The sequence below is a fragment of the Dermacentor silvarum genome, chromosome 1 (genome assembly GCF_013339745.2).
Source record: "Dermacentor silvarum isolate Dsil-2018 chromosome 1, BIME_Dsil_1.4, whole genome shotgun sequence".
Taxonomy (NCBI): Eukaryota; Metazoa; Arthropoda; class Arachnida; order Ixodida; family Ixodidae; genus Dermacentor; species Dermacentor silvarum.
The window spans coordinates 191,190,804-191,213,536 of record NC_051154.1 but is presented as its reverse complement, the minus strand read 5'-3'; the positions used below and the strand labels follow the sequence as shown (position 1 = coordinate 191,213,536).

At 43.8% G+C, this 22,733-nt stretch overlaps 1 protein-coding gene across 2 annotated transcripts in view; it reads right to left on the bottom strand.

Moving 5' to 3' along the window:
- Window positions 1-6,397: 6,397 nt before the first annotated feature.
- The window catches only part of LOC119436551 (guanylate-binding protein 4-like), a 162,635-nt gene continuing 146,299 nt past the window's right edge, over window positions 6,398-22,733 (bottom strand). The window contains exons 22-23 of one of the 2 annotated variants that reach the window (XM_049658538.1): window positions 9,160-9,353; window positions 6,398-6,655 (exon numbers count right to left, since the gene is read on the bottom strand). In XM_049658538.1, the coding sequence (XP_049514495.1) occupies window positions 6,652-6,655; window positions 9,160-9,353 (198 nt within the window). In that variant the 3' untranslated portion in view covers window positions 6,398-6,651. Of the gene's footprint in view, window positions 6,656-8,831; window positions 9,354-22,733 lie in introns of those variants that run through there. The other variant, XM_037703429.2, reaches the window with a different exon arrangement.

The window sequence follows — 22,733 nt, the reverse complement described above, 5'->3', positions numbered from 1 at the left end:
TGTTCCACTTTGCAAATATAGCTCACTACAGCACTTTTCCCAAATAGTGTAGCGGTTGCACCAACAGCTGCTACATTTGTTTCGCATGCGAACATCTTATGTGGTATATATATGCTTGGAGTGTTTTTGGAACATGGAAGCCAGGAAAAAGAATTCTTTCATCTGGTAATGTGTGCACTCTAGTTGCCTATGGAGTGCATGTCTACATTCTACAGAATATTGTGAACAAATGGTCACTGCTTCAGTGTTGCAAAATAACTTGCAGCTTAACATAGTAGTGCCAAGGACAGCTGGGTTTGCTCGCCGCGTTAGCCCAGAGGCTATGGCATTGCACTGCTGAGGTTACAGGTGTGATCTGTGCTGTGGTGGCTGCATTTACATGAGGGTGAAATGTAACATCACTCCTACCTAGACTTAGGTGCACATTAAATCTGGAGTCGCCACCATGGTGTGCCTCATAATCAGATTGATTTAGGAGCACCAAGATTGCAGTGTCGGGCTGAAGACTCTGCATGTCCAGAACTGATGTGTGTACTGGCCTCAAAGTAGAGATCAAACCTAGTGGAAGGCAGTGTGCATGCTCGATAAGTGCAGTTTTCTGGCATTAACCAGTACCACCCATAGTGGTCATTCATCTTGAGCCCAATGCAGGTCCATCTGATTTGATTGTACTAACCCATTAAGGACATAATGCACTTGTTTCACCATGGCAGCATATGCCATGATTTGTGCACACAGTTTCCTGCTGAAATTACTACAGGGAGCTCTAACACTGCTAATGTTCAGCTGCTATGAGAATGATGGTTTGCACAGCACTCAACGATTGAAAGTCTATAATCGGAGTGCATGGTGGCCGGCACTTGATGTGCCACTGGAGAGTCCTGGATGATTGATCGCCGAGGGGCCAAGTGCAGTCGCAGTGCATCGCTAAGACTTGCTTTTATGTGATGCAAAAATGCATCGGCTGTGTACCAGTTGATGCCATCGGCAAAAAAGTGCCTGCAGCCACACACTGAGTATTGCATTTCGATCGCTGAGCTCTGTACATGTATTCGTCTGATCTTCGTACGTGTGGCTTTGTTTACTATGCTTTCTTTTTTTATCGGCCTAAATTACAAGGCCATCCTTTCTTTTCTAAACGCTGAAGGCAAAAAGACTTCGCCCACATGCATAATGACAGTGAATTGTAGCACTTATAATTATCAGTTTGCAAAGTCACAAAGCCGTGTGAAGCCAGAAGGACGAAGTTTAGGCAAATCCATGTGCTAACCATCAATCTCGTGCTGGCTGAACTGCCATGCCTGCAACTCTCATAGAGAGTAGTGCCACTGTTCCGTCTAGGAACTTTTGTAGAAAACTTCTGGTGCACACCACACAGTTGCTGACTAAATGAGCAAATGAAGTCAATGTAGCACAAATGAATAGCCATCCATGTGTCATTTCCCACCCGCATGGTTGTGTGCCCATTCCAATAAAAGAAGACTTATTGAAGGAGCACAAACACATTTTTTGAATACTTAAACTACCACACACTACTTGCATGCAAAAGGATGACAAATGTCAGGAATGAAGGTTGGGACAAGATATTGTAATTTTATATAGTTGGTCTTGAAATGGCAGACTAGGTGTCATTGTCATGATGCAGAGCAACATTTGCCAAAATTGTGTAGCAATATATAGCTAGATATGGTGACCCTGCTCATAAAGATGAGTACTCGTGCATTTCTTTTGGTTGCATTCACATGACCGCTGCAGCGAGATTGCAAGAACAGAGTGAGCCAGTCTGTCATGAGTCGCATCCACCCCTGGGTACTGAAACTAGTTCGTAGAAACAAGTATAAGTGTAATTTATTTAGGGCATTCTGATGCAAGCCAGTATTTTTTTTTTTGGGGGGGGGGGGGGGGAGGGTTTACAGGGCTTGAACCTTCGTTTAACATTAAAAAAATGACAAATGTCATGTCAGTACTCCTTTAAAAAGGGTGGTGCCAGCGGGAAGATATTTTAAAATTGCGCACTGTGGCTTGGGATTTGTTTCTTCCACCTATCTCCACTTTGAGAAGCTTCAAGTATAGAAAAGCCTTGTGGCATTAAGTCTCACTAACCTGGTAAAGTCGATCCTCTGCAATGTCCAATTCTTTAATCTTAAAGGGCCCTGCGATATCCGAAAGTGCCTTGCATAAATGGAGTTATCGATTATCGACAACAAAACTCTTCCCTTGCAAAGCCCTTGCAGCCTTCCCCTCCTTTTCGTTGATCCTGTCATGCACAAAGCTATTTATAAAGCTTTGACCCCATTATCATAGCCTCCAAAATCTGTCTGTTGCTTCGCCCAGTCTTGGACACCATAGTATTATCATTGTGGTATTGTTGTCCGCCACTAGATGGTGCCACTTGTTTTTGCTGGAACCATTTATTAGCTCTGACATTTAAAGTAATTTGGGAAGTAGCCATCGCGTTTATTGCTGCATATAAATTGGCACAGAAAGTGGTGTGGTCTTCAGGAAATTGAAGAGCAGCAAGTCAGATATACTCATGACAGCATTGTAAAACTACTGTGCAGGCTTATTTACAATTTTAAAAAATGCTTGCAGGGCCCCTTTAAGAAATGGCCTCACACATGACCTGTGTATCTTAAAACCTGGCTTAGCTGGTTTTTGTTCGACATGGCAAACTGTGCAGAGGATGGGATAAAAAACACGAACAGGATAGGTTCGCTATCAACTGACTTTTTACTCAGAGCCATACAGTAGATTTCAGACAAGGGTGTCAAACTTGTAAATGCTAAAGCACAACGCTAAGCGAGTTGCTCAACCAAAATGGAAAATGCAGCGAAGACATCATTCAGAGACAAAGCTCACACTTGGCTGTGTTTTCCTTTGCTGGCTTGCCAAACATCTTGGCATCGTTTTTTTTTTTTTTTTTGTCTGCAAGCTTGTCATCTGTCTAATATATGAGAAGCGTTTTTTTTTTTTAAATTAGTTAGATTCATTTAGTAAACATAATTTGAGAAAAACATCAAAATTCGTTACCGCACCAAAATAACACTATCCAAGCGATTATATGGTATCTTTTACATGTCAGCTAGAGCAGCTTCACAGCAACAATTAATGAAAAATTATGCAGCACATTTGACGAATATTAGGATGGAAAGCTGGGATTTGACCCTTTTTGATTTGAAACACTCAATTTGATGTGGTTTTAGAACTAAAACTTTGTTGAAATCAACTTTCAAGAACGGTCCAATGTCATTTCAGCAGAAAAGCCATCAGAACATTGGCAATTAGGGGCACTGCTATGCTTCATGATCACTGGGAATAATATTGTTATGAAGTTGTCCGGCAGACAAAGAAGATGCTGAAGTGTAGAGGAAACAAGAGGAGGAAGAAGTGAGGAAAATATTTAGAGAGAGCAAATTCGTCTGCTTGAAAGCATATAGAGCCTCCTTTGTAATCTCTCACAGGACGTATTTCTTTAGCAGCAGCGAAGGTTGTAACCAAATAAGGAACACAACTTGCAATCAGACTGGCATATTGACTCGATCACATTGTCTGGAAAGCGCTCTCCTATTGGGCGAGTGGATTTGGCTCATTTTGATTCATACACCAGCAGAATCAGACTCATTTTTGATCCAAGATACAATCTTCACACGTTTTGAGTGCCCAATTTGCCCCATTTCGTTGCGATACTTTTTCTAGAGGAAAGGTGCCTAATTTTTCTTTTCATTACTGCTCTAACATAGTTTCGGTTTTTGGATCTGGCATACATCGAAAAAAAAAAAAAAAAAAAAAACTTCTCGTACACTGTACGACTTCAAGTAAAGGTTAGTTAATAGTCGACACATCTGTCCTGTTAGCATCTCTCTTGTCCCATCATCTGCACTATATTTGCCATGTTGAACAAGTATGTGGCAGATACATTTACAATTGAAAACTGCAGAGAGGGACACGGCATTATGAAGCCGCTCTTAATAAAGTTTTGTTTCACTGTAAAGGCCCCTCAACTCCTGAATATAAAGTGGTAGTACCGAGGGGGAGTCTAGCTCAGTCCCTGGCTGTGGTGCTGGGTCTGATTGGCAGGATATTTTTTTTTTTATTGGGGAAGATTTGCCACAAGAGCGGCATTAAGAACAAAAGAAAGTTAAATAAAAGCTTCCAACTGTGCATCGTGCAAGAACTACAGCAGTGTCTTTGCAGATGGTCATTGTATTCAGGTAGGTCTGGTTTCAGTCCAGCCTTTCTTAAATTCTGAATTCTGATTCCCTGCATTCCAGGACACATCCAGAGCAGGTGTTGAGCATCTGATGTTGTCACATGAGCCGAGCACTTCGGGCATATTCCTTGGTCGTCTTTTGTCAATCCCCAAGCACAGGTTAATAATGGTGCAAGGGCCACTCCAGCCCGGAGCTTGATATGGGCTTTGATGTGGGCTTGGGCTAGTGACAACCTATGGTAGCAAACTAACAGCGTGAGCAAAAGAAACTAACCGTGTGAGCAAAAGATACAAAAGATGAGCTGCCTCGATAGGCTTGACGTGCACTACTACAGGGTGAGGAAGTTTGAATTCCTCAGGAACAGGGAAAGGAGGGTGGGATATGAGAATAGCTAGAAAGTCGGGGTAGAAAGTCCTATGCGACATTTTCAAGACATCAACAAGGAGCTTTTTTCGAGGTACTAGAATAAAGCTATGTCATAAAATTACTACATAAGCAACTGTCACTACCAGGTCAATGTGAACAATTCTGCTGTATGTGTAAAATATCATCATCAAGATACTCGAAGAGCAAGAGAACGGCTCCTCGGCGCGAGCGCGTGCTACTTCACTTCTTCAATAAACCGTTCACGTTCGAAGCAGTCACCTCCCTCAAGCCCCTAATCAAGCAGTCATGGTTCTTAAGGTTGAAGCTGCGGAAACAAAACTGCAGCAAGAGCTACAGCGGTTTTGGAGTTTGGAATCAATGGGGATAAAACAACATAGTTGCACTACTACAGAAGCTGAAATTGTAGAAGAACTTGAGAATAAGATAGTACAACTAAACAGTCGTTATCAAGTCAGCTTGCCATGGAAAGAAAACGTCAACTTGGAAATCAACAAGGACAATGCAATGAAAAGACTCCTCCAACTGACGAAAAGGTTAAAGAAAAACGAAGACATGCTGCGTTGCTATGATCAAGCTATCTCAGAATATATGACATTGGGAGTCGCGGAAGAGGTTCGGGAATCCGAAGAACCACTGATTACATTGTGTTACTACATGCCACATCACTCGGTTATTTGAGAGGACCGAACGACGACAAAAGTTTGTGTAGTATTCGACGCCTCTTCACACACACGGAAAGGCATGTCATTAAACGACAATCTGGAGGCAGGACCTAATTTAAACGGAGACATGCTGTCACTGCTAATCAACTTTCGAAATGAAAAGGTGGCCCTAGTAGGAGACGTTGAAAATGCATTCCTACAAATTTCAATCCACGAAGAGGATAGAGATTCCATGAGATTTCTGTGGTCGAAGCATGACGCTGACGGAAAGCTGCTGAATGAAGTACAAACCTGGCGCATGACTCGAGTTACTTTCGGTACAACACCGAGCACGTTTCTTCTGGCAGCTACAATCAAGCACCATTTGAAAGAAGTGGCTGAGCTATTTCCAGATACAACAGAAAAACTACAGAAAGCGATTTACGTGGATGATGTAATTATAGGAGCAGCAACGTTTGATGGAGCTGTCAAGCTGTACAGAGAGGCAAAACTAGTGTTCAAAGAGGCGGCGATGAACTTGAGAAAATGGACATCGAATGAACAGAGATTAAACAAAATAATAGATGAAAACAAAAAAGACAAAGGTCACATGGAGATTCGATCGAAAGGATACACAATGCTTCTTGGCATGATACGGAATCACTCAAAAAACGTGCTATCCTTCCCTGTGGACAAGTGGGCGTCCTTACTAGCAACAACGTACTTAACCAAAAGGGCAGTGTTGTAAGAGCAAGCAAGGATATTTGATCCGCTTGGTTTGCAGTCACCTTTTACAATACGCGCAAAAATAGGCTTTCAAAGACTGTGGAAAACGGACGTCACATGGGATGATCCACTCCCTATAGAAGAATGCGACAAGTGGAGGGACCTGATGTCCGAAGCGGAGGAGCTGCGAGTTCTAGAAATTATGCGATGCTATGCAAGCAAGGATCAAGTAGTACAAGCATACAAGCTGCATGTGTTTGCAGACGCGAGTCCAACAGCATACGGAGCGGCATACTTGGTACTAGTGTACAACGATCGAACAGAAGAGTCAAGGCTACTAAGAGCGAAAAGCCATGTAGCTACAATCAAAGAGCTAAGTTTAGCAAGACTTGAGCTAATGGCAGCTGTGATAGCAACAAGAAGCGACTACATCAAAAGTCACTTCACCGAAAGAATTCAAGAAGCTGCCTGCTGGACCGACTCAATGATTGTACTTCATTGGATCAAAGGAACAAGCAAAAGGGATCCATTTGTTACCAACAGAGCCGCAGAAATAAGAGAGAAAACACTGCAAATGAGCTGGTTGTTCATTCAAGGTGAAGACAATCCGGCAGATCTACTGACATCGGGTATCACTGTAAAGACTTTAATGAAATCGAAAATGTGGTGGCATGGACCCGAATGGGTTACCTCCGTGGAGCCGGAAAGAGCAATCGTGATTCGCATGAATGTACAGATGAACGATCAACATGAAGCGCAATGTCAAAGCTGCGCAGAATCAACAGAGAATGAATCAATCTTGGAAATAAAAATTTATTCATCATACGGGCGACTTCTAAGAGTAACAGCATGGATATTAAGATTCATAGACAACGCAAGAAAAGAACATCGCGAGGAGCCGTTAACAGGAAAAGAGATTATACCTGCAGAGACATATTGGATACGACAAACACAAGTACTACTCAGGAAGACAAGTAGCGATGCTAATTCAAGCACTAAACCCTTTAAAATAAATGGACAAGAAGTCTACTGTGATGACAAAGGACTCATAAGACAGAAAGGACGCTTGCACTAGTCAAGAATCAAACCGGCACGTCATCGTACTTCCAAAGGATGAGTATTTCACGGAACTACTGATACGTCACGTTCATAAAATAATATTGCACGGTTGAGTTCAAGCCATGCTAGTGCAGCTGCGGGCTAAGTTCTGGATACTACAAAGTCACCAAGCTGTAAAAAGAGTTTTAAACAAATGCATAGTATGCAAGAGGCATAACACAAGACCAGCCACTCAAACTATGCCTCCCCTCCCGGCGGACAGAGTCAATGAATCGGGGCCATTTCAAGTCACAGGAGTTGACTTCACCGAAACACTTTATGTGAAAGGCAAACACGAGATTGTAAAACAATACGTAATAATTTTCACCTGCGCGGTAACGAGAGGAGTACACTTAGAGATGACCAACGACATGTCGACATCCAGTTTTTTACAAGCTTTCCGGCGATTCACCGCACGACGTGGTATACCTGTCATAATCTACTCGGACAACGCCAGGACCTTTACAAAGGCCGAGAAGGAAATGAATGGAATGCTTGAAGCTGTAGTGCATGAACCTGTGAAGGATTACTGCAGTATACTCCAAATACAATGGAACACAATAGCCGAGTGCGCCCCGTGGTGGGGAGGATTCTACGAACGCCTCATACGAAGCCGAAAGACATCGATGTGAAAAATAATCTCAAGAAAAACAACTTCAGTGGAGGAGCTACGTACAATTGTAGCAGAAGTTGAAGGAGCGCTCAACAATCGACCGTTAACTTACGTGTATGGCGAACTTTAATGAGCACATGCCACTGACTCCTGCAGACAGCATAGCTTCAAGACGGATAAACAGGACCATACAACGGAGACTTTGAAGAAGCATAGCGAAGTAGATGCAAACTAGTGAAAGCTTGGTGGAAGAGATGGCATCACGAATATCTCAAGGAAATAGGAGCTGCTGTCAAAGCAAAGACACGACAAGCGAAACCATTGTCCCAAGGCGATGTGGTTTTAATTGAAGACCAGAGTCCAAAAACATTTTGGAAAATGGGCTGAATTGAAAAAAGTTACCCTGGACGCGACGGAGTAACAAGAGCTTGCCTACTTCAGACAGGCAACAAAGAGTTTCTCAGAAGATCTGTGAACAACATCTACGCTCTTGAAGAGTGCTTCAAATAGCCCGCCAAAGCCTACTGGTGCAAGTTGGGCGGGCAGGAGCTTGTAAAAGATCATCATCAAGATACTCGAAGACGAAGAGCAAGAGAACGGCTCCTTGGCGCGAGCGCGTGCTACTTCACTTCTTCAATAAACCGTTCATGTTCGAAGCAGTCACCTGTCTCGATCGTTTTAACAGTATGTGTTAAATAATAAGCACCAGTACTCAGCTTTACATTTTGATATTTAATTAGCTAGTAACTAACCACAAAGTTGCTATGCAATGTAGAAATTTTCAAACAGATCAGCAGCCAAAGTAATTTTTCTGCATACCACACTTGTATGGGATACACCACATCCTAAAAACAGCAGAATTGGTACACTAGGCCACTGAAGTGAACTGTTTAGCCCAACAGGGGCTGAAGAAAGCTCATCTGCTGGGAATACTACTGGTTTCAGCAGGGTCAAGTGGGTGCATTATTTGTGTTACGGCTATGCTGATCATTTTAAAGTGTCTTTAGGCATTATTTTATGTGAAATTCTGAGAAAAAACCACCTCCAGTGTGTGCCCACACTACTGGAAGGTGAACATTTGATACCATAATGTACACACAGCTGCACAAACTTCACAGGTACTTTGAACAGTGAAAGGAATGATAAACACCTATGATGAATAAAAGGGAGGTTTATTCAAGCTTTGCATGAAACAAATGATTACATATTGTACAAAACCTAAGTTGCAGGACGCAACAATTTGATAGGCACCTAAAGGGCTTTCATCTGTGCCCCATAATAAATAAATTCTTTGTTTAATATAAAAACAAAGCCCAAGCTGCGCTGCTACAATTCTGAGCCATCCAAACTTTCATTTGTAATCAGTACAGCACAACTTTGGCACTAAATATTGTACAGTGTACAGCAATAGCATAATTTTTTGTGATGACTACATATTGAAACAGTGATTGCATAACCTGTGGGTCTAATGAATAAGTTCTACAGTTTAATACCTAACATCCAAAAGAGCCAAACGAAGAAGCCCAAGATGCTTGACCACATTCCCTTGACATTGGCCAAAGCCTTGGCAAGGTCTGGGTCTGCATTCATGAAGTCCACAACAATGCTTTGCTTGAGGTCTTCATGCCAATACTTGGCCTTTCCATCTTCCAACTGTACAAGGCACACTTGCATAATCTGCATGAAAATGTGATACCATCAGAATTAGGATAGTGACCAAACATTTGCCCAGTGAGAGAAAACTCTTCAGCATAAAAAATATACCATAGGTTGAATTTAATGGAAATTGCAAGTATTTGAACACACACATAAACATGCGCACATAGCATAAAACTTACCAATTTCTCCAAACATAGACCCACAAGCAACATAGTTATGAATCGCTTCTTTTTGCCAATAACACAATTATCAGGAGCTTACCATGCTCTGTCATATTTCAGACCATCAGCAAATATGATCAATGGGATCGTGCCAACAAAGTACGGCTGTTAAATTATTGTTAAATGTTAATTAAAAAAGCTCTTACGCTAAAATTGTGTGTAAGTGCAGATGACAGCCAATCACGATGCCAGACATATTAGCGAAGGAGGCTGGCCAATCCATTTCCGAACGAAATCTTTGTGAATTTGGCTTTGGAAGCCCTACTGCAACTGCCGTTAGCTTCATCTGCTGTGCTGGCTCAGTGCCTATGCCATTCTGCTGCTGAGCACAAGTAGAGTGTACTAGAAATACTGGGAGAGTGGCCGAAGTAGCGGCCTACGCTTCAGGTGTTTGTGGTGAGATGCCGTGACGTGGCATTGCTGTGCCAAACCAATCGGCTGCCTGGCTCTGGTAGCGTGCGAGAAGCGGCGATTGTCTGCAACACGCTGTAATTTTTTGCTTTAGTGTGATCCACAAGCCACTTGACAGCTTTTTCTTCCTTTGATGTTGTGTCATGATCCTGTAGTTACACTATTTAACACATTGTGTTAGCGCTAGAGCAACAAGATAGTGCAAGGACCAGGTCCCAAAGGGCAGAATGCATAAACTTACCCATGCGTTCTTACAGCACGGGTGCCATATGTACGAGTGTACTATATGGCGAAGTGTGCAAAAGGTCACACATTGAAGGAGAGACCAAAAACAAAATTATTCACAATATTTTGCTTTCAAGAACTGCAATAATTATGTGCAGTGATGGCTCACCACTAATAGTCTTTTGGGCACTATCGTTAGTGATTTGCTGCTACATGCTGCAGTCAGCGGTGACCACACCTCCGTGAATTGTTTTATTTTTGGTTCCATTTCGATTTACTAACAAAAGATTAACTATGCAGTAACATGACAACCACTTTGAAAAGTGGCATGCACACCAAGACATCAAGCAGCTAGGTAATACATGTTTTCTTTTTCCATTCGTCCGAAATGGTTGTTTTTGGGTTGCAACAAGGCAGCATTCGCTGCAACATGAAGCATGATTTTATTTGAAGACGTTTTAACTCAGGCTAGTAGCTTATGACAGAGGCAGCACCTAATCTGCATACATAGATTTATTAGCTAAACTTCCCCTCTCCCCCTTTGCACCATAATTATATTCTGCTGACTTTGCATCAATGAGTGTGTGCAACAATGAGCTTCGCTGTGCCCAGCTTGGCTGTTGTGCAGAAAGGAAACAACAATCAAGGCAAGAAACTTTTATTTCTGCACACTTCCATACCTTCAAGTATATTAACTCCAGAGATAGAAATAGATACAAGCTTCTTTAGAGATATTCAAACTAACATATACATTTCAATTATCAATTATTTAGGGTCAATCTGCAGTTAAGTTGAAGGATTTTGGTGTTGTATGCATGGACGTGTAGTGTTCTGTTCGATTGATTTTTTTTTTTTCAATGCGTGAGTCGCATGCAAGAGTTTTGACCACAAAGTGAGAGTGAGTCTGATAGTACATCTGTGAAGTTAATGAGGCTCTCAGTGGCACTATTACGTGCGTTAATAACTGATGTAGAGTACGAACAGACAGTTCATGGCATTTGTGCCGCATTTGATAGTTCAATGACGATTTATGCAGGGTCTGTTGAATTTCCCGCGTTCATCCTACAAGAAAGAAAAGGACGAGGATCGGGCCAGAAAGCGCGTGAGCGCGTTCGAAGGGACTAGCTGCCATCTTGGACGTTCTGGGCTGAGGTGGACGCTAATAAACGCCTCTATGAGTCTCAAGTTTTTGTCGGCTGTTCCGTGTGCCACGTACTCTAATATTGGTGCCGAAGAACCCGGGAGGCAACAGCCGGGAGCTACCGTCAAGGGACTTCGCTGGTGGCTACCGACTGGAACCACTGCCACGAACCACGGAGGTATACGGATCAGCTGACCACCATGGATAAGCTCAAGTTGAAGCGAGCCACAAGAAGGGCCCAAAACACGAGGATCATTCAAGAGGCAAGTGCGGTGCTAGAAAACAATGCCGCGACATTGCGACAGATTGACTGTATTTACAAGCGGCTCAAGAACAATAACGATGAATTGAAGAAGATTAATGATGAATTAGAAAGCCACATAAGTCACGAGGCATTCGAGGCGGATTACGCAAGCGTAATTGAATATGAGGACAACGCAACCCGCATCTTAGCCGAGCTCCAGAGCAAACGCAGCCAGCAGTCCGAAACCACTTCATTGTCATCGCCAGTCGATGTTCGCGACATGCCGGTGGCCACAGGGCATTCTGAAAGGCCAGGAGTCAAGTTGCCGAAGCTGGTAATTAATGCTTTCGACGGTGATCTGAGCAAATGGAACGCGTTCTGGGAGCAATTCGACCAGATCATCAACCAGAACAGAACTCTTACAGCTACCGACAAATTCAACTACCTGAGGTTATTTTTGAAAGGAGACGCGGCTACAGCTATAGCGGGGCTGCCTACCACCGAAGCGTGTTATGTTGATGCCTTGGACATGCTAAAAAGACGTTTCGGGGACAAGAAGCGATTGGAGCAGGAGTATTTCTCAAGGCTTCGAAGGCTCACTCCTGTGCGTTCTTCAAATGAAGTAACAAAACTTCGCAAGTTGTACGACCAGGTGCTCATTAACACGCAGGGACTGGAGGCGCTTGGCGTGAGCAAGTTGTCTTTCTCGTCGATGCTATGCGACGTTCTGCTCAGGGCACTGCCACATGACATTGTCGTAGCGTATCACAGATCTTGCGCTACACAAGCTGCAAGTTCCACCAATGTCAACGTTCAGCAAGCCACGGAGCTAGAGCGTCTGCTGCAGTTCGTCTCTATTGAACTGGAAAGCCTGGAAAAGAGTGACTTTGGGGAGCAAAAGGTATACGACGAGGCGACTCATCCTAGAGACAATAAGAACCGCCGGTTTGACAGTGCGATCCCAAGTCATTAGTGCTTCATAACCAAGCTTCAAAAACACCTCCGGATATGGGCTGCATTTTCTGCAAGTCAACTCAGCATTTGACGGAGTCTTGCCGTACAGACCTATCGCTGTCAGCGAAGAAGAAACTTCTCGCCGCTGACATGCGGTGCTTTCGATGCACCTTTAAAGGCCACCGTGCAAGGGATTGCAGACGGAGAATTGCGTGCTCCAGCTGCAGAGGTCGTCATGCGTCTAGTATTTGCGACCCAGATAAACTAAACCGAAAGGCCCATGAAGACGTGAAAGGCAGCAGTACGACTGTATGCGCAGCAAAAACTAAGAGCAACGAAAGAAGTGACACTTTGACGTGCGTGCTCCTACAGACTTTCCGAGCATGGGCAGTGACAGATTATTCATGCCGTTACATCAGAGGCGTGTTCGACGGAGGAAGTGAACGTACGTTCGTAACAGAAGCTCTCTCAAGGCGGTTAAAGTTGAGGTGTCTTGGCTTTGATACCATAGCAATAAACACTTTCGCCAGTGTGAGCAGTTGCACACCGAAAAGATTTCGCATCGTCGAGCTTCATCTCCGAAGTCAGCATTCCGACGTTGAAGTTGTATTGAGAGCCATCGAGATACCCCACATTTGCCGAGACATATCAGTCAACATGATGACTCCTTCGTTCATCACATCATTAAAACCGAGCACGATATCGCCGATGAACTGATCCACCCGTCCATTGAAAAAGAAAACGGAGTAAGTGTACTAATTGGCTCAGACCAGATGTGGGCGCTGATGACAGGTCAACTCTCCAGACCGGGAAACGAGGAAATACTCATCGCTATGAACTCAAAGTTCGAATGGATCTTTCAAGGGAGCACCGAGCACTTGTCGTGAAAGCCAATCAACTCACGAGTCATGAATCTGCAAGCAAGCCAGCCGTTTGCAGAAGATGAGCAGTTGTTGAGTCGGCTGGAGTTGCTCCAGAAAAAGTCGACAAGCTGACAGCCACAGTGGAGAACCTGTCCAAGCAGCATGATCATTTGCTTGTGGAGAGGGACAGCCAGGCTCGCCAGCTTGCCCTGCTCACTGAAAAACTCAAGGAAAAGGATAAAGATACACAGACTGCCCACTTCACATGCCGAGCTACAGAATCACACATTGACAAGCTGCAAGACAACCTAAACAGCAAGGAGAGTGATGTTATGATGCTCACATGTCGAGTGAGAGAGTTGGAAGCAGAAGCTGCATCAGCAGCTGAGTCCCATTCCCACCTCCTGCTTGAAAACCAGAGGCTTCATGAGAACTTTACACTTGTAGCGAAAGAGCACAAGAACATGGCATCTGACTTGGAGAATGCTGTACAACAGAAGAAAGACTTTGAACTTCAAATCCAGGAGTATGTGATTAAAGTGGCCAAAATAGAAGAGCTCCTGCGTACAAGGGATCGAGAGAGGGAAGATCTTTTGGACCAGTACCGGTCCCTTATCTCGGCCAACGCTGATCTGCTGACTCAGGCCGAGCAGAGCCAGAAAGAACAAGACAGCAGTGATGCCACACTCAATAGCCTGCGTCAGCAGCTTGCCACATGAGTATGACACGACACATGAGTATGACGACAGAGCAGGAGCAGAAGCTGGCTTCACTGGGTGCAACTATGGCAGCCTTGCAAGAGTCCCTGCAGCACAGCGCTGCCGAGGGAAGTCGGCTGAAGGAGGAATTTCAGAAGAGCTCAGACATGCGCGCAAGGCTCGTCGAGCAAGTGGAATCGCTTCAGGACCAGCTCGCCAAAGAACAAACTGTCAACAATCAGATTTCTGGGCACTTGAGGCGCCTAGAGGACGATCTTTCTCTGGCACGTACCGAAGTAGCTACGGCTCGCTCCGACGCAACCAGTCTGGAGCGCTTGCTTGCCACATCTCGGGAGCAGTGCTGCCAGACAGACATTGCCCTCGAAAGGATCTCTACCGAGATGGGAAACATGAAGCAGGAGGTGCAAGCAGGAACAACGAGCAGGGCAGCCCAAAATGAGGAGAACAGTTTTCTCAGAAGCAAGCTGTCAGAGTTTGAGCATGCAGTGGAGCAACTAAAGCAACAAGTCATCAGTGAGCAATATGAAAGGATGATTGAAGTCTACGCAGGAGAAGATGGACACGTTCGCTCTTGCAAGATAAAGCGACAAGTCGGCCTCGTGACGACAAGGGCCATCCAAACACTGTTTCCGCTTGAACTACAGGCATGACCGCACTTCGCGGCCGGGAATGTGTTGAATTTCCCGCGTTCATCCTACAAGAAAGAAGAGGACGAGGATCGGGCCAGGGAGCGCGTGAGCGCGTTCGAAGGGACTAGCTGCCATCTTGGACGTTCTGGGCTGAGGTGGACGCTAATAAACGCTTCTCTGAGTCTCGAGTTTTTGTTGGCTGTTCCGTGTGCCACGTACTCTAACAGGGTCATCCTGCAGTTAAGTTGGAGGATAATGGTGTTGTATACCTAAACGTGTTATGTACTATTCGTTTTTTTTTTTTTAGTATAGTACGCTGAAGGTCGTAAGTCCGAATCCTCCTCCAGTCCACTACATTCTTAGGCATGGAGTGGCACCTGACACCGGCAAAAAAAAAAAAAAGAAAAAAAAAAAAGAACCCACAGAGAGCTAGTGGGGCTATGCTAGTCCAGGTGCAACCAAATTAGGCAGGCCCACTAAGCTTCAACAAAGTCACTCGCTCACCAGAACAGGAATTGGCCTCCCTGGTGCAGTATTCAGCCGCTACCTCCCGAATGACTGCTAAAATTTACCCATGGCCCTCAGTCCCCAGCGGCTGCGGAGCACCTGACCAAGGCGGCGGTCAGGCCTGCTACGCGGCTGATGATGCTAAGAATTTCTGGGTCCGGACAGGCCGCCAATGGAAAATGAGCCTGGCAACGATCAACACGCGCACCCTATTGAGTGAGGCTAGCTTAGAAGGGCTATTTGAAGAATTATCAGGCATTGCCTGGGATATTATTGGCCTTAGTGAGGTGAGAACTGGTGAGGCTTATACAGTGCTGACTAACAGCCACGTCCACTGCTACAGAGGTCTTCCGGATAGGGGAGAATTCGGAGTAGGATTTCTAGTCCATAAGGACATAGTGGGCAACATTGATGAATTCTACAGCATTAATGAGAGGGTAGCAGTCGTCGTAATAAAGCTGAACAGGAGGTATGGAATGAAGGTTCTACAAGCCTACGCCCCAACCTCCAGTCATGATGATGACGAAATAGAACAGTTTTATGAAGATGTTGAATTAGCAATGAGAAAGGCGCAAACTCAGTATACTGTAGTAATGGGCGACTTCAATGCAAAAGTGGGGAAAAAGCAGGCTGGTAAACAAGCAATTAGCAACTACATCGATTCTAGGAACACTAGAGGAGAGATGTTGGTAGAATTCGCGGAAAGGAATAGGCTCCGAATAATGAATACCTTCTTCAGGAAGCACAGCAACAGGAAGTGGACCTGGAAAAGCCCTAATGGAAAAACAAGGAATGAAATAGATTTCATACTCTCTGCCGATCCCAGCATAGTGCAGGACGTAGAGCTGTTAGATAGGGTAAAGTGCAGTGGCCATAGGTTAGTGAGGTCTAGGATTTCTCTCAATTTGAAGAGAGAAAGAATAAAGTTAGTCATGAAGAAACAGGCCAACCTAGACGAAGTAAGGGTAAAAGCAGACCAATTCAGGCTGGTGCTCGCAAAGAAATATGCAGCTTTAGAACAGGAAGAAAAAGACAACATAGAGGTGATGAATGAAACCGTAACTAGGTTTATCTCAGAAGAAGCAATTGAAGTGGGAGGTAAGGCACCAAGAAAACCAGTAGGTAAGCTCTCCCAAGAAACAAAGGACCTAATAAAGAAATGGCGAAACATGAAAGTGTCAAACTTGAGAGGTCAGATAGAATTAGCTGAACTGTCGAAACTGATCAACAAGAAGAAAGTAAGAAATGTCTGAAATTATAACGTGGAAAAGATTGAGGAAGCAGTAAAATATGGACGCAGCATGAAATCAGTGAGAAGAAAACTAGGCATAGGACAAGGCAAAATGTATGTACTGAAAGATAAGCAGGGTAATATCATCAGCAATTTCGATGATAAAAGCAGCGGAAGAATTCTATACTAACCTGTACAGTGCCGAGAGCAGCCAAGCTACTTTCATTCACCATTAATACACCATTATATTTCCTATAATTACTCATTCTAGCGGTGTTGAAAATGTTATTAACAAATTAAAATGTTCCTGTTCACCCAGCTGCGATGAAATAACCACAAAGTTCTTGAAAGCCACAATGGTGTATTCATCAATTATTTTAACTAGACTGTTTCAGCAATCATTAGACACGGGATCTCTTCTAGTTGAATGGAAGATCGGGAAGGCGATTCCACTTTTCAAGTCAGGTAACCAGCAATCACTATTAAATTACCGGCCCATTTCCCTCACAAGCATTCCCTGCAAAATATTTGAGCATATTCTGTTTTCAAACCTTGTGAATCAAATTCATTTTTTTTTTCGCCATAGTAACATGGTTTACGCAAATCATATTCTTGTGAAACCCAACTAATATCTTTCACTTACAAATTTCATGCCATCCTTGATCGTTCTTCTCTTATTGACTGCATTTTCCTAGATTTTTCTAAAGCGTTTGACAAGGTATGCCATAAATGCTTCTCTACAAACTACGCCAGCTTAACATAGACACTAAACTGCTCTTTTGGATAGAAATCTTTCTTACTAACCATTCTCAGTTTGTTTCGACAAATAACGTAAATTCAGAGCACACTGCTGTTCAATCTGGGGTTCCTCAAGGGACGGTGTTAGGCCCTTTACTTTTTCTTATTTACATTAATGACTTACCTTCGTGTGTTTCCTCGTACATTAACCTCTTTGCCGATGATTGTGTTGTCTATCGTGAAATAATCTGTGTTGATGATACCAAAGCCCTTCAGTCCGACCTTGATGCTATTAACAAATGGTGCAACATATGGCTGATGGATCTTAACATAAGGAAATGCACGCATATGCGCATATCTCAAACATCATCTGTTTCGTCCATTTACCACATCGCTAGTACTTCTTTGGAGACCGTGTCCTCATACAAATACCTTGGCATAAACATTACATCAAACCTTTCTTGGGCAGACCACATTTCGTATGTAATTAGCAATGCTAATCGAATTTTGGGGTACCTCCGTCGTAACTTCGCACAAGTATCTTCATCCACAAAATTAACCATGTACAAAATGCTCATTCGCCCGAAACTAGAATATGCTGCCTCCGTCTGGGATGCAAGTCATGAAAACCTAATTCGGTCACTAGAAATGGTTCAAAATAACTCCACGCATTTCATTATTTCTAACTACAACAGAACAGCAAGCATATCTCCCATGAAATTAAGTCTTGACCTATCAACCCTTGCATCCCGTCGTAAGTTGTTTCATTTGTGCCTTTTTCACTCCATATTTCATCATCCTCAGCTCCTCCATGAGCTTATATCACCTCCTCAGTATGTTTCATCTCGCTTAGATCACGCACAAAAAGTCCGAATTCCTTTTTGCAGAACTGACACTTTTTTTCAGTCATTCTTACCACGGACATCCGAAGAGTGGAATCACCTTCCTTTGGATGTAATCTCCATCAGAAATCACCACGTATTCAAGAACGTCCTAGCTAACATTGTATAATTAGAATTTTATGTGTTTGTTCAATCTTTGTTATGTATATATCTACATTCTTTCACATGTAACCCACTCCCCTCTCTAATGCCTTTGGCCCTGAGGGTATGTTAAATAAATAAATTCGAAGTAGTGATGAACAGGATGCAGAGGCCCCTTCTATAACTAGCGATGAAGTTAGAACAGCCTTGAAAGACATGACCAGGGGAAAAACTGCTGGAGAAGATGGAATAACAGTCGATTTAATCAAGGATGAAGGAGATATCATATTTGAAAAGCTTGCAGCCCTTTATATGCAATGCCTCATGACTTCAAGTGTACCAGAAGTCAACCTTGTGCAAAAACGGCGACCGCAACAGCTGCCTATGTGTCGAACATAGTAGTGGTAAGCCCACAAGCGCAGAGGTAAATGTAAAGATAGGGCAAGTAGGACAATATACAAATGCTTGCTTTGTGCAACAAGTTGCTGCAAATCAGTATAATTTTGCAGTGACGTACGCCTTGACAGAGTGTGCCTTACCCAGCGTGTAGCAGACACACACCACTTCTCATTCGGAGATGCCCATTTGGAGATTTTAACCCATTAAAATGTGTTTGCTTATGACGAGTAGCTCATGGTATAATATCTAATTTTTCATTTCTTCACAGAAGCGCTTGGCAGTAACTCAAGGACCTGAAAGTGCAGTTTAGATTCAACCAGCACGACTTGTTCCCTTGTTCCTTTAACTGCTTTTCAAAATTAGGCCGTTCTTCACCGCTTAATTTCAAGTGGCGGCAATTTGAAGTAAAGCGTATTCTGCGAAGTAAAGAATATTTGCGTATTCTGCAAATAGCTTACAGCTATTTGCAGAATACGCAAAGGAATGTACCAATATTTATTCACTGTTTCGTGCTACACGTTCAACTCACTTGTGCAATTTACTGCTGCTTGTTTCTTGAGGAACAGACATCACGAATCTGTTTGGCGAACTGACACAGGCTGCTCGGCCTAAACTTTTTAGTGAAATATGCCTTTTGGACCGTGTGGCTTGCAGCTAGAAAGAAGCTAAAGCCTCATTCATTATCAGTATGAGGCTTATTGAAGATATAATTATTCCCCTGTGGAGGTCAAAAATCAAGTGAATTCATTTGAGGCTTCTGGTGTCTTCTCTATGAGGCGGGTATGTGATGTTCTCTTCTATGTACTCACGAAGCGAATAGTTCCCAGTCTGGTGTAGTTAGGCAATGCAGGATCGAGACGTGAGGCAGAAGGCGGTTGAATTTTCCTCTTCATTCAAACCTTATACATAGCTTCCTTATAGCTTCCTTATAGCTTTGAGTATACCTTAGGCAATGCAATTGGCGCTTAAAGAACTGCTTCATGGTTTCAATTCGAAGTTGTAGTAAACTGATGGGTTTCGCAACAAATGCGTGCCTCGACATAACCAGAGTCGGTAGATTTAGTTGTGTAAGGGCTGTGCCACGATGTCGATAAAGGCATCATAGATAAAAGTCACTATGGAACATTTTCTTGCGTGCAATTGAAGGCTCTCAATCTTAACCATGAAACTGTTCTTTCAGGTGATTGCTGTTATGGTATTCGTGAAATATATACATAGTACATACTATATGGGACGCGCCGTCATGTTAACAGCCATGAGCAATGCGTTTTCTGGGTGCCTGTTTCAGAGAACGGTAAAAGTATTAGCAAACGTTTTCATGCAAAATGCGTGCTTAACTCTTGCTTTTACGCATTAAAAAAGTAGTACCATATTTGACTAGAACAACTCACCATAGTAATAAGAATCATCATAAAAATTCGCTGTGCAGTTTCCTTCTAACACACATTTATAATATTGACATCAAATACCAATGCCAAGATTTTTCTTCCTTGTAAAACACAATGTCTCTCATAGCTAAGCACTAAGGGAATGTTGAAGTGTTTTGCAGAGCATCATACACAACTTCGTGAGTTGAAATTGCAGACATTCTTTTTACGCAAAGTTTATGGACAGACACTGCGCACATACGCCTTGCAAAACCAGTAGACCCCTTCAATGCTACATAGCTTGCGATATCCACGCCGCAAATTTTCGCGATTCGCGGTTTTGAAGAAGAAACTGCCGTTTAGGCATGACAGTAAAAAAGAAGCCGGCATGTACTTCAATAAGTACGGCTCGAGCCACCAATACCCCAAGCATGCACGAAGGGAACGAGCGCGTCGTCCTGGCCGTGACGTCACTCGTAGAGGGCGCCACTCCAACTTCTCGCCGCTAATATTACAAAATAAAGCATCCAGAAAAGAGTGAGGAGCGGGCTTCAGTTGAAAAAAGTGCATTTGAAAAAACCGTAACTTCGTGCTTCAGTTGCGAGCGTGAAGTCTGATGTTCACAGTAAGAAGTTCATAGCAGCGTATACTGTCCGCAGGACTGTGGTTTTTTTCACCAAGCCCGTGGGGTGGTTCAGGACTCATTTAGCATACCAAAATAGAGCTAATGGAGACTGCTGTAGTAGAGAGCATCGGAACCCGCAACCAGAGCACTGTGCTAGAGTGTCCTAGAATACTGGGAGAGTGGTCATAGTGGGGCACCAATACCTGGGCCAACGTGAACCTTTTGCAGTGAGCAGCTACCAGAGGTGCTGGCGTGCCAAACGCGTGGGCATCTCCGAATGAGAAGTGGTGTGTGTCTGCTACACGCTGGGTAAGGCACACTCTGTCAAGGTGTACATCACTGCAAAATTATACTGATTTGCAGCAACTTGTTGTACAAAGCAAGCATTTGTATATTGTCCTACTTGCCCTATCTTTACATTTACCTCTGCGCTTGTGGGCTTACCACTACTATGTTCGACACATAGGCAGCTGTTGCGGTCGCCGTTTTTGCACAAGGTTGACTTCTGGTACACTTGAAGTCATGAGGCATTGCATATAAAGGGCTGCAAGCTTTTCAAATATGATATCTCCTTCATCCTTGATTAAATCGACTGTTATTCCATCTTCTCCAGCAGTTTTTCCCCTGGTCATGTCTTTCAAGGCTGTTCTAACTTCATCACTAGTTATGGAAGGGGCCTCTGCATCCTGTTCATCACTACTTCGAATTTATTTATTTAACATACCCTCAGGGCCAAAGGCATTAGAGAGGGGAGTGGGTTACATGTGAAAGAATGTACATATATACATAACAAAGAATGAGCAAGCACATAAAATTCTCCTACATACCAGTCATATGTAGCAGACATAGTCAGATGCTCGTTGCACCACTGCAGGTATGGTATCCTAACTGGATTCTTATGTGCTATGTTTAGGCATTTATGGTTTTATTAGTCACGTGCTATTTATGCTTTTTTATTAGTCCCTCAATCTGCAAAGTCTAGATCTGCGCATGAAAAACACGCAATGGGCTGGTCTGAGCTCCTTCGGCTGGCACTGCTGCGTTGCCCTTGAGAAATAAATTGTGGGTCATGAAATAAGCTCTTTGAATAAGTTTGTGCGAATGGAGACGTAAAATGTATTTGAGATGACCGTCCTAAGTATACAAGCACAGGGAACGACAGCGAACGAACGGACACACTGCAGAAGGCGCCCGGACAGCGCCCCTGTAGGTCGTTCTCGGGGCTAATAGCAGATTCCCATACATAGCTGCTATTGGCCAACAGCTGACATCAATTAAGAAGGGTGTTTGGATCAGTGTGCTTCTAACTACTTTTACTGGGTATACTTATTGGCGCTGTTTAGTAAACAGGCGACGTAAACGAAAATCTGCTTCTGAATTTCGATAAGAATTAGCACTTCTGGAAGAAGCCAACTATCGTCTGCTCACGCTCGGCTGCAGCCGCCCGTGTAGGAATTAAACTCGGGTATCCTGCTTAATAGTGTTGTAGCCGTTGGATCTCGCTAATATCGACTAGTTTTGAACACTCAATTAGCCTCTTGACTACGCAAAACTTAAGGTCAGACTACATGCACGCTTGCCAGCGCGTGCTCACTCGTGGCTGCTCCTGGTTAGACGCCTTGGACGACTTTGCTTCGTATTGAGCGTGATAGCGCTTCAAAAAATATATACAGTGTAGACTGCTCATAACGTAAGTCGCCGGAGTCGCGAATATCCGCACTATAACCAAAGCAACAATTTTCAAGGCCCACACATATGCAAAACACGTGCACCGAGCCGCCACGTGTATGCGACAGTCGAGGAATGCGGCTAGAACGTTTGCATTCAATTTACAGTCGAATCTCGTTAAATCGAACCAAATCACGCGGCGGCGCCTCCGACCGACACTGCTCCGGCACCGCCATAGAGTAAAGGCTTAGGAGAGACCCCTCAATGTTACGCGCGAAAAAAAAAAAAGAAAAAAAAAAGCGGCAGAAAATTCCCCCTCTCTCAGATGGCACGGTCGCCGATTCTGCATTGCGCCGGAACATGCGTGTACGCTCCAACGTCTCAGCCACGCTACCGTAGCCACGTGTAGAAAATGGTAGTGAACCCTTCCTTCTCCTTTATGCTTCCTCTACTTTCTAGTCACGTGTTGACCT